Below are 12,637 nucleotides of genomic sequence, written 5' to 3' on the forward strand. Positions count from 1 at the left end.
ATGATTGTCGGTGGCTGACGTTTCTTCCATGGAGGAATTGAATAACATACCTTTGCGTCATGTGCACTTCCATGGCAAATGACAATGTGTTAGACTGTCCCTCTGCTGCCATCTGTCACGTGGCAAGAAAACGTAATAGAATATTGGTGGTAAGGTTCAACCTCTACTGACACACCACCAACATCCACCTCCGGCATCATGGGAGGCATTACTTTCAGAGCAGCCCTCAGGTGCTCTCAGAGGTAGGACTGAGTGAGATGACCCTGTCTACTGACTGATTATGGCCACTGTTAGGTTCTATATTTGTAGTATTTGTCTGATATCTGTGCTGTATCTTCCACAGTTCTTGCTAATTTTCCAAAGCATTTTAAAATATTTTCTAACAGAACAGTATGGATCATTTAAAATCTAATCTACCACCTACAGCATTGCATACCGTTGAAATTCTTCCTTGCATAAGGACAGTCATAATGAAAATAATTTGGGGCTGTTTTTCCTATTGCTGTTCACACTGAGAATTCATTTACACCCTGAGCTATTTAATTCAAAATAGGTTCAAATAGGTCTCTCCTTGTGATAGTGGAACATGACTCACCATGTATATTTGTTTTTAAATTGCCGACTCTATACTTCTGCAAGTTTTTTCTGCTATAAACCTATGGTAGGTTTAGTTTTCTTTGTGTAGAAGGAAAAAAATAATAGAAAAGTGAATCAGTCTTACACTATGCAAGCCAATTATTAAAAATATAAATATTACTGTAAAGCATTTCAATCATACTGATGAAAATCAGAATCAACTAGAAATTCTAAATTACTGCTTCTATAGCTGAAAAGTACTATACAAGATACAAAAATGATTACTATTTCTTTCTTTTTCTGAAAAGAAAAAGAATTCCTATTACATTTCAGTTTCTAAAGCAGAAACGAAAACCAAGCTCGAGAATCGTGTATGTTGGCTGGTGAACTGTTTGTCTACAGGAAGGTTTGCTTAGTGTATTACTACAGTGGTTGATTTTTTTAATCATACAAAATCATATGGTGAATCTTTGTATGGATAATTTTTTCTTTTCTGTCTCCAGTTTTAAATGGTAAGATTATTTGCATTGACTAACATTCATTTGTTGTTGTTTCTTACATTTAGATTTGTATAACTAATAAAAGTGCTAGTAAAAACTCAGGCAGAATAACAATAGAATGCATAATATAAATTTTAAAGATGATGAAAAAGCTTTTTCATTTTTTTATGTTGAAAAATTAGCATATCACTGCAAAAAATCAGTATACAGCAGAAAAAATAAAAAGTAATTAAAAAGGAAATCACTTCTCAAATAGGGGAGGGGACAGGTTTTCATTTTTTCCATATATTTCTGTGATCTTTTTGTTTTCTTATGTCTTACCTCTGTCCTAAGCATTCCCTCTTTGTAAAGTAAGGTATACTCACTAAAAGATATTGTCTAATAGTGACAGATCTTCTGTTTCACCTTAATTCAGATATAATGATTGTCTGATTTACATAGTCATTTGTGTCAACCTTAGGTGATACTAGTATTTGCAAGTCAACATTTCAGATTGAAATAATTGGTCTGAAATCTGCCAGATACTTCAGTATATGCTCAAAAACAAGCAGTTTTTAAGCTTAAGCCTATGTGATTTGCCTGGACAATGAAGTTTTCAGTCAAAGTCTGGCCATAGAAATTAATAGCAGGTGAACAAGGCTTAATGCAGGAGCTGCCTTAGAATATATTGCATTGCCAGAACTGATTTTTGCAGCAGATGCTTTCCATTTATTCTGACAATGTTTTATATTTATATACAATTGGGTGTTGGTAACATTAGATAAGAGTTGCTTCCTTCATAATGTATGAAATACTCAAGATAAGATCATAAATACAGAAAAGTCTGCAACAGTTTTAGCATCACTTTTCTTTTTTTATTCACTCAAATTGAGAAGTGTTTTTCCTCTGCTTTCATATGTTAAACAGCATTTGTCCACCCTGAGGAACACATGCTGTGCACATGTAAACAATGAGACAGAGAGAAGCATGCCCTACAGTGCACAGCCCAGTGGGTGTTCTACTTAGGGATTTAATTTAACTAGCCAGAAATTATAGTGAAGGCTCCAAATTGCTACCAATTCCTGAAATGCTGGACCTTACCCTTGAGACCTAGAGCTCATACCAAGTTATATAAGATGACTGTTATCTGTCTGAAGGTCGGTACATGCCTTCCTTTCAGCTTGACAGGGAAGACTTTTGCCTTGCTAATCAGCTGGTAGCAGACACAATAGTTTTGGAAGTTATCACTTATCTTTTTTTATGGTATTTAATCTGTACAGGTTTATCGAGCAGAAATGGTGCCCCTTAAAGAGAAAGTGCATCAAGTTAATGAGCTGGCTCACCGATTCGCTCCCCCTGATATTCAGCTCTCCCCATACACTCTCAGCTGTCTGGAGGACTTGAACACAAGGTGGAAGGTGCTACAGGTAGGTCTCCTATGACTGCTTTCTTTATGCTGCATTTAATATTTTTTTTCTTCTATGTGGTTGTTTTCTCCTTGGGCACTAAACAGTCACCAAAGGAATGAAAGAGAAAAGAGGTCAGTATTGGAAAAGTAGTTTCAGCAACACTATTCCTATGAAAAAAAAGTGAAAAAAGCAAGGCCGAGTGCAAGTTGTTGCACTCAGGTCAGAGCAGTACCAGATATGCGTACAGACTCATTGAAAGCAGCTCTGCGAAGAAAGACTTGAGGGTCATGGAGAATGAAAAGCTGATCATGGGCCAGGAGTGTGATCTTGCAGCCTAGAAGGTCAACAATATCCTGGGCTGCATCAGAAGAGGGGTGGTCAATAGGAATTGTGAGGGGACTGTCCCCCTCTGCTTAGCCCTCATTTGGCTCCATCTGGAGTACTTTGTCCAGTTCTGAGACTCCAGTAGAGAAGGAATGTGGAGTGGGTCCAGAAGAGGGTCCAGAGGAGGGCCAAAAAGGTGATCGGAGGCTGGAGTGCCTCTTGTATGACGGAAAGGTAAGGGAAGTGGTCTTGTTCAGCTTGGAGAAGGCTCTGGGAGACCTTATTGCGGCCTTCCGGTACTTGAATAGAACTTATAAGCAGAAGAGGGACCAACTTTTTACACAGTCTGATAGTGAAAGGACAGTGGGAATGATTTTAAACTAAAAGATGGGATATGTAGATTAATGGTAGAAGGAAATTTTTTACTCAGAGCGCAGTGAGGCGCTGGCACAGCTGCCCAGAGAAGCTGTAGTGCCCCATCCCTGGAGGCGCTCAAGGTCAGGTTGGATGGGGCCCTGGGCAACCCGAGCTGCTGGGGGGCAGCCCTGCCCACAGCAGGGGCTGGGGCTGGGTGGGCTTTGAGGTAACTTCTAACCCAAGCTATTCTGTGCTACTATGATTCTGTGAAACATGAGGTGAAGCTAATGTATTCTCTTAAATTCTGGATTCTTTTATCCAGAAGTAAAATCAGTTAAGCTAGTTTTTCAGACACTTAAAATTTTCATATGGATAAAATACTTAGAAGTTTATTTACCTTTTAATATTAATATTTAGAAAATCTTGCTGTGAAATATATCATGTGATAACATCTTATCCATGTGTTACTTAAATTTTTAGGTTGTATTTATCCTGCATATGAATAGAAGATATTGATACTACCAAGTCTAATAGTCAAAAAGAGATTATTATTTCTTTATTCTTCTTCAAAATGAATCTCGCATTTCTTTAATATCTCCAGTTTATCAAAGTTAATATAAATATTAACAGCAGAATTTTTGTTTTTTCTACTTTTTTCATAAATCTTGCAGCAAATCATGGCAGCTTGCCATGAGAGTGCTAGTTTAAGTAAAAGATAATTCTTGATCTTTGCTCATCAGTATCTGATTTATCTTACATTCTCAGGGTAGACTTAAGGTAATATTATTAAAGCAGATGAACAGAAATCTAGAAGATAAAATAAATGTTCCTCTAATTTTTATCCACTTACATGAAAAAATTACTTGTATTTCTAAAAACAGCAGCTAATTAGCTTAATACGCCAATTCATTGAGAAATACCTTCTTGTTCGCTAACAAAATAACTAAGTTCCAGTGGTTTGCTGAAATATGCCTCATTTTCCTTTAACAAGAACTAAGGGAAAATAGGAAGATTTTTCGGAGTGAGAGCATATAGTATGTGAAAAAGTCAAACAATCTGAGAGGAAGTCTGATATAAGCATTTTGTTGTTATCTTTCATGAAAGCATTAGGCAGAGGACCAACTTGACATTGTAGACTGTTTTAAAGCATATGCAGGAAACCATTTATTCACGCACATTTCATAGATAATATGCTCTTTTTCCAACAAGTGCAGGAAGCATTGTGAAGTTAGATCCTTGGAGACGATAGGCTAGAGTGGGATGTTAGAGCTGATAGAACAGGTGGTAATTTGCAGTATTTGCAGTTTACTGTCTTCTTTCATATTTACCTAAATGTACTCTGGAGCTATTGGATAGCAAGGTGAAAACAGTCCAGTACAACTCCAAACACATCTTGAGGGGAAAAAATGTAGGCAATTTTGAAGGATTATCATATGTAAAAGGCCAATATGTTGACCCCTGGGAAGAAGAGGATATATTTTCCTATAATTTAATTTTTCTACCTGAAAAAGGAACAGTTTCAGATACAGAGACAGAGCTCATTTGTTTTCTGCATATGAAGTCTAGTGGACATTTGCATTGACAGTCACTCCTGAGGCAACTTAGAGTATTACATGTTCTGTCTTAGGGTCAGGCTTACGTATGTATGAAAGAAATTTGAAATTTTGGTCCTGCAATATGGAAATCAAAGATAGAAATAATTTTTTGTGTCCTACAAAATTGTTCTATGTCCAAGATAGGTTTGCATTTTGTGTTTCTGGTTTTCAGTTCGATTACAACTTTTTTCTCTCTCTCCCTCTCCCTTTCCTTATTCCTCTCCCTCCCCTCCTATCCCCTCCCCTTTTATTTGTTCTGTTTTTGTCAATGTACACAGGAATATTCCTAGAAAAAATGTATGTTAAGGAAGGTGTAACTACAAGTGTGTGTGAAGCAAACAGAATTTTAAATTTAAAGATCATCTCTGTTGGCAATTATTACACCTCAGCAAAGGAAGAGCTGCCTTCAGACCACAGCTCGCTGCTAGGCAGCTGCCTCAGGGCAGACCAGGAGGTCACAGGTCAAAGATGGTGCAATGAGGTTCTGTAGGCAAAGTCTCTGACACAAACAGAATTCCTCAGTATCCTGCAGGAAACCTAGCTTCAAGTTACTGAGTGAGATTATTTTGTTTTAAATCTAACCACTTCTGTTCTTAAAAGCACAAAGGGAAATCCTTGTTTTCCTGAAGTAAATGTGGAACTGTGACAGTGTCAGAGTCCTGCTGGCCTCCAAATATAAAGGTCCCAACAAATACTAATGATATGTGCCTTCCAGTCTTCATTCAGATCCAGTGAATCTCCAAACAATGGAGTCATTGAGTTCCCACCTCTCACTTGACAGGTGGGTGGGCACCAGGGCAAGTATGTTACATCAAAACATAAGTTGAAAGCAACGCTGACTTGTTAAAACAGAGTTTAAATTTAGGATTCTTTCTCATCTCTCTTCCATGCCTTCTCCAACAAAAAAAAAAATCCTCAAAAAAGAAGCAAAGTAGCAACCATATATACCCATAATGAAATGTTCATTCATGACTGTCACTTGAAATAAGTTTTCCAGATTTTCACAGAATCATAGAATGAATCATAGAATCGTTAAGGTTGGAAAGACCAATAAAATCATTTAATCCAACTATCAACTCATGCCTGTGACCGCTTCAGACCACATCACTCAGTGCAACATCTGTGTGTTTCTTGAACACTTCCAAGGGTGTTGACTCCATGACCCCCCGGGCAGCCTGTTCCAGTATATGTATATTTAGCATGGTGATGGTTTCAAGAGATATTCTTTAGATCTAATCCATGTAATTAAGTTTTGAATATGATTAAGGGTGTTCTCATATCATTTTGTCCAAAGGAAAAAACAAAAAAACAAAACAAAAAAAAACAAACAGAAACCCCTCTTCTAGTTATTTATAGTTCAGATTTTGAAATTGATAGTATATGTGAATCTCATACATGAAAGTTGTAGTCATATGCTTCTATGGAAAATATTCCCTAGCGTTCTGTACATCTAACATTATTAAAAGGAAAGCTACTTACTCCAGATAAAGCAGCAAGTGTAAACTGAGGTTATATTAAAAGTGGTTAGATAGAGTGGCAGGTGAGTCAACAGTAATAAGGCAGATATTTCTTCCTCTTCAAGAGACAGAGAAAGTCACATATGTATGAAAGTTTCATATAATAAGGATTCAGATTTCTGTATTCATTATGTTTCTATCATCTTAGCAGTTCTTCTTCTCATTTTATTTGTTCATTTTAATAACTGATTTCCATTTGTGTGCTTTTCCTCTGTTTTAACTGTCTTTTGATTAATGTCATTTTAAACAGTTGATGAAAGCAAGAGACAACATTTTCTGGGGCCAAAATTCAGGCTCATCTATAATTAGACTAATAAGACATTGCAATCATAATTCTTTTCAATCTTGAAATCTGAAACTATTATTGTAGTAGTTGCAGGTTCCCTCTTCCCAGCAGAGGGAGATTTTGATCTTTTTCGGAAGTTGAGTTTTTCCATCAGACTCTTGAGTAAAAATGTTGTTTTGTATATTCCACGAGAAATGGAATTTCTGCCAAACACACAGCTGTCGTGGTTCTTTCATGGTCTCTGTTTAATTGGCTATTCCGCTTGGCTTTAGAAGTCATATACCCATAGTTGTTTTTTTTTTTCATTTCTGATGGCTCAGTTTTGCCTAATGTTTGTCTGCATAAATATGCATATAGATCCTATTTATTTATTTATGTGCTAATAAGTAGAGAAAGGATAGCTATCTGGATTGGGATTCAACGTGTGTCAGAAACTGGAAAGCTTCCTTAATAAATTAGGAGGATATCATCATTGTTCTTCGTGGCATGTTTAGAGCAGTCAGTGAAAGGATGTGTCTAAAATTATAAACAGGCATGATAATCATCAACAGGCCATGCCAACTGAAATATATATATATATATATAGTCAAAGTTGTGATGTTCTACGTGATGAATTTCAGTTTGTTGAAACAGCAGGTGTTTTTGTTATAGGACATACATCCGTTTTAACGTTTTGTGACTCTTTTTTATTTCCTTCACTTTGAAATTTTGTCCTCTTTCAAGGTTTGTTTTGGAGAACCAAGTACATGAGCAATGACTTACCCTATTTCATATTTTCATATGCAAATTCAAATTTCTTTTGATATGTTTCTTCCCATACATATGTGTTTTTATATGTGATATTAAAAAAATAAACAAACATTGAGTTACATGGTTTGTAAGTGCAAAGACAAGCACAGAAAATGTAGGAATTTGAATAAAATGTCTTAAATGGACAGCCTAAATTTATAATCCTGTTGTAGAATCTTTGCATATGTCCTATATTGTGTAAGATTTCTGATTTATCTGGTTGTTGGATAAATAATAGGAAGAGAATGAGCTTATTATTTGATATCCATTAGTCTTGTTTCCTTACAAAATGAAACTTATGCAATATACTTCCACCTGTCAGCAGTTATAGATTATGTTTGGCAGCATACGTCTGTCTGAGTCACACCAGACTATATTTAGGGTACTGTGCAAAACTGAGGTTATGATACTGTAGAAAATGTATTCATTGAAAACCGACATACACTAGTTGTTGCTTTGTGGTTAAGTAGTTAGAAATGACTGAGTATTTAGCTTTTTAATTTATTCACTAGTCACTACTGTAACTGTACTGAAGATAGGAATATTTGTATTATTCAGTATTAGTGAACCATAATTTCTGAAAATCTCAAAATATTTTTTTTCTGTAAAAGTTCCTTTGACACAGAAAGTGGACATTACATTTGAACAATTAAAGTTCTGTGTTTACCTTAGATGTAAAAATTGCGTAGACTGCTTCATTTTTTGTCAGCATAGAGAGAATACGGCCTGATTTTTTTTCAACACCCTTTAAGGTGTTGTGACCTGATTCCGCCCAGCTATGTTTAGGCTGCTTAATATGAACATTAATATGCGGGGGTTTTGTTTTCTTTTGCTTTAAGATCAGAGTGTGTGAGCTTATTCAGGGCGAAAAGCTGGGAAGTGCGCAAAGCTAGCAGCAGTCAGAACAATGAAAGCAAACAAGGACAAAACCAGAATGAACCTTGCAATTATGTCATTCCCCGAACCTGACTTCCATATCACAGCTCCCTTTCCTTGCCAAAATGTTATCAACTGTCAGCGCTCATAATTCGTGGGTTAGATTTTCAAACAGAACAGAGCAGGACAGGATTGTGTAGTGTCGGGTAGGGTAGGTAGGATTCGTTGTCAGCTTTCTGCTGACACCAGAGAGATGATGAGCCTTAACAGTCTGTGGTTGAGCTCCATAGCCTGGAGGGGATGTGCTCTGCTGACACAGATCGTCTGTCCACTCAGCCCTGCTTGGTTTGAAGCAAGGTTAAAGCGGATCTACAAAGGAACATGGTTTTGGCAGATAGAGCCTTCACAGAGTTTAAGAGCTGCTCTGTAAAGACCCACTCTCTAAATGTGAGCGGAAGCAGTATAAAACCACTTAGGTTCCAGGCTCTGGTGCCAAGGTACCGTTGAAGGATTTTAAAGAGGGAGAATGTAAAACTGGCAAAAAGTGCTCCTCTTTTTCCCCATTTTTGCTGATTCTTTTCTGTGAAATGCTCTGATTTTTTTTTTAAAGAAAATATTATTTAAAGAGATTTGAAGTCCTAAGGTAGAGAAAAAAATACACAAATTTCTCATTCAAAAGGTTTATGTTAGCCAATTTTTTTCCCTCTGTTGAGTCATTTTATGTCTTTTAGCCATATCAATTACATATTATATTACTGCAGATATTTTTATGTTAGGCTGTCTACTTTCAGGTTATAGAAAGCTTTTACAGTCTTCAGGCTATGCAGCACTGTGTGCTATGTATTTCTATGTCTTTTTGCTTCGGTAAAACTTTAAAGATATTTTTGCCATTTCAGACAGTGCTATCAACAATAGTGGTTAAAATACTAAAAATGTCAGTAGCATTAAGTTGTGACATGGCTTTAAACCCTGCCTTTCTTGATTGGTATGCATGTCATTCACAGAATATTTTCACAAGGTGCCTTCTAAAATTGCCATTGTAGTTTTCATCATACCTTGAGTAAAGATGAGTGTTGTGACCTTACATGGAAAATTCTGAGCGATCTGGAAGTCCTGTAATAAATAGTACGTTAACTGTTCAGGAGAGGGCATTTTAGAATTAAAATAGCTCAATTCCTCATACGTGTTTTGTGTGCAAATGGTTTTTATAAAATGATTCCAAATTTGTACCCATGTGGGACAACACAGGTAAAATGAGTTATTTCAGCAATCATTGTTTCCAGCAGCTCATCTGACTCATTTGATACTTGCTGTGACTTTATAGAATTGTGAAAGTGTACTTAATAAAGAATAAAGTATACTTTACAACTGTTAGAAAGGTACCCCTTCGTTGAAGAACAAACAGTATAAATTATGATTCTTGACTTGAAGCATACAATTTCATTTTTATTCATAGTATTTTGTTATTTCTTTTGTACCTGAGGAATCATAGCAACACATAAATCGTATGTTGTGAAAACGAATTCTTCAGGGCATAGCATTTTGTTTGGGAATCCTCAGGTGCCTAGTTTCAAGACAAAATTAGCCTTTTTCTTCCATTTTGTTACATGTTCCAAGTTGATTCTCTGTCATAGCTCAGTTTGTTTAAAAAAAAAATAAAAATAGTGGCATGAAGAATTTGTATCAGTCAAACTAGGACAATAAGCCTCAATCTATGTTTGCAGATAGTATTTTCATTGTGTCAGATGTTGTTGCATGATCAAATGGTCCAATTCCTTATATTGGTCTCAAGCGTGGTGTTTCCTTTCCTTCCCAGTTCTCTCACTTATGACTCTTTTTAATCTGTAAAATCAGTGAGTTCTGTCCTACTTATCTGACATAAAGCTAATGCTACAGCACTGTTTCAGCAGTGCAGTGGGTTTTCGGATATTCAGAGGAAACTGAAGAATGTGCCCTCTATAAAATAGCTTTGCATTTCATGTATATCCCAGCATTCCAGTTGCTTATCTCAAAACATCACATTTCAAATCCTGAATTGACTTTGTCTGTACTTTTGCCAGCCCAAGAGCTAAGATAACTGAATTTGGTTTGCACATCAGTTGTCATAGCTGGCTGCAGTATATCCCAGAATCTGGCTGGCTAGGATTACCTTTAAAGAGAAAGGGTTTACATTTTTCTCGTAAAACCTTCATAACTTTATTCAGCTGTGAATGACATGTGAATTACTATCAGACCTGTCTGGTCTGTTGCAGAAGCCATGCAAATTTTTTCTCTGAAAAAGTCAAGACCTAATCCTTCTTCATCAATGAATAGAAGGTCAGCTCCTAGCAAACAGAGTTTCTGGAAGACAGAGATGAGTCTAAATTTTATCACGACCACTTTTCTCTTCAATACTGTGCCCCACACCCTCAGTCATTCCCGCAACAGATGGGATAAGCCTGTGATGTCTGTCAGTGCCAGGACCAATAATTTTAGTGTGGCCAAAGTTACGATACATAATTTTACAAATTATTTTAACTACCTGATGTACACATTTTTAAATGAGTGTTCATTTATGGATCAGAAGGATTTCCCCTTCTGTGAAGCTTACAAATTTTAGTTGAACTGGAAACAAATTGTGTTGATTTTGTGCAATTCATACCAGCCTTTTTATTTTACAACAGTTTGAAAATTTGAATTTTATAAGGATCTGTTCCTGTTCCATAGAAAAGGGGACCAGGAAAAAATATACATCTATTTCATGCGCATTTGTGCTTATAATTATTGTTATATGGGCCAAAGCCCTTGACCCAAAGCTAATAGTGATTTGTTGATGTAGCTGTAGTATGTGGAATGGCTTTGGGACACAAACTATACTGTTGTTAGGCATGTTATTTGAAAGCACAATTATATATAAGGAAAATATGGATGCTGTAAAATCTACTCTTGTTAGTCTGTGAACTTAAACCAGAAAACAAATGACAGACTCAAACCTACCATTTCATGCTGTCATATATCATTCAGGCATTCAGTGGTAGCACTGCTGTGGGAAGGAAGAAGTGTGATGCAGACTTCAGCCTGTAGGAGCTAAGCCATGGTTTGCTGCTCACTTAGGCTACTCTGCCATCCTTCACAACTGAGCACACTGTTGCTCCTGCTGAGCTTGTCTAGCTCAGATTTTCCTGTGTGCCCCATGAGCAACGTTTGTGCCTTTTGGTGCCAGAAGAAAAACTCATTAAAACTGTATGGAAGTGCATCCTATGAAAGACATAAAAGCTGAACGAATAAAAATCCTGATTTGCTGTTTTTAGAAGGCTAATCAATCCTTACTCCTTCTGACAGGAAATGTCATTTGTTCCTGCTCCTTCTAGCTCTTTGGAGGAACAGTTCTGAAAAGGGGTATTCACAGTTGAGCACAAAGTAGGTTTCATGAGCTCCCAGGCTGTATTATTTACGTGATCAGTAGATTCACGCAGCAGTGTAACTGCTTGGAGATACTGTATTTTACTGTCTTTCTCACATTCAGACAGGCTGTAGCTTGCCAGAGATATTTTATTTTGAATGAGCATATAACTAACAGATGTTTGCTTTTGGCTCCATGTCTACATTCTTTGAAAGCTGGAGAATTAAATTGCTGACATTCAGACAACACTAATTCAGATATCCAGGGAGCCTAATTTGCCATCCCTGAGATCCTGGTGCTCATGGGTTTAGAAACCATTTCAGCGGCACAATGTAAGAATAGGCTGGGGAATTTCAATAGTACGCTCCTGCTAAACATAATCACATTTTATAAACATCTGCGTCATTACTGGTGTGATTCATCTCTGAGCTGTATACAGCTGTGTTTCCAGTTTCAATTAACAGTCCCTTAATTGCATCTCCATCTCATGTTACTAATTTAGTTAATTTATTCATAATTAAGAGTATTCTATTTTCCACGAAGGTTTGTTGAGCTTCAAGCATTATTAAAAAAAAAAAAGAAGAATCCCTCGTTGCTGAGGGATTTTGATTCTTACAACAGTCACATTGGAAAAGAAATGTCATTCACGTACCTAGAGAGGAAGGCAATGTGAAATGAGAAGCCTTTGAGAGGGTTTTGCTTTGTGACTGTGTTTGTCTCCTCATTTTTGCCTTTCTCCCTTCTGCCCCACACCTAAAGTAATTACTTGTTGATTAGACCGAAACAACAGCTTCTAATATGTATGAGGAAATGATAAAGAAAAAAATCTTACAAGAGCACTAGTAAGATGTGAATCAAATCCCATGCATTTTTGCCCTCTTAGCGTATTTTGGAGTGCAATGTTTTTAAAAGGACCTATATGATTAGGAACTGTGAAATAACTTTAAAAGTGCGAGACACATTCATGTGGAAAATTAGGAGGAAGTTTTTCACACAGAGGGTGGTGACACACTGAAACAGGTTGCCCAAGGAGGTTTTGGATGCCCC

The 12,637-nt window shown here is 36.7% G+C and overlaps 1 protein-coding gene across 1 annotated transcript in view; it reads left to right on the plus strand.

Annotated features, from left to right (window-relative positions):
* DMD (dystrophin) overlaps positions 1-12,637 on the plus strand; it is a 1,000,055-nt gene that overhangs the window by 836,181 nt on the left and 151,237 nt on the right. Inside the window, 1 exon segment of the mRNA XM_031557153.1 lies at positions 2,336-2,482. Within this exon segment, the coding sequence (XP_031413013.1) occupies positions 2,336-2,482 (147 nt within the window).

Source organism: Meleagris gallopavo, chromosome 1, assembly GCF_000146605.3.
Source record: "Meleagris gallopavo isolate NT-WF06-2002-E0010 breed Aviagen turkey brand Nicholas breeding stock chromosome 1, Turkey_5.1, whole genome shotgun sequence".
Lineage (NCBI taxonomy): Eukaryota > Metazoa > Chordata > Aves > Galliformes > Phasianidae > Meleagris > Meleagris gallopavo.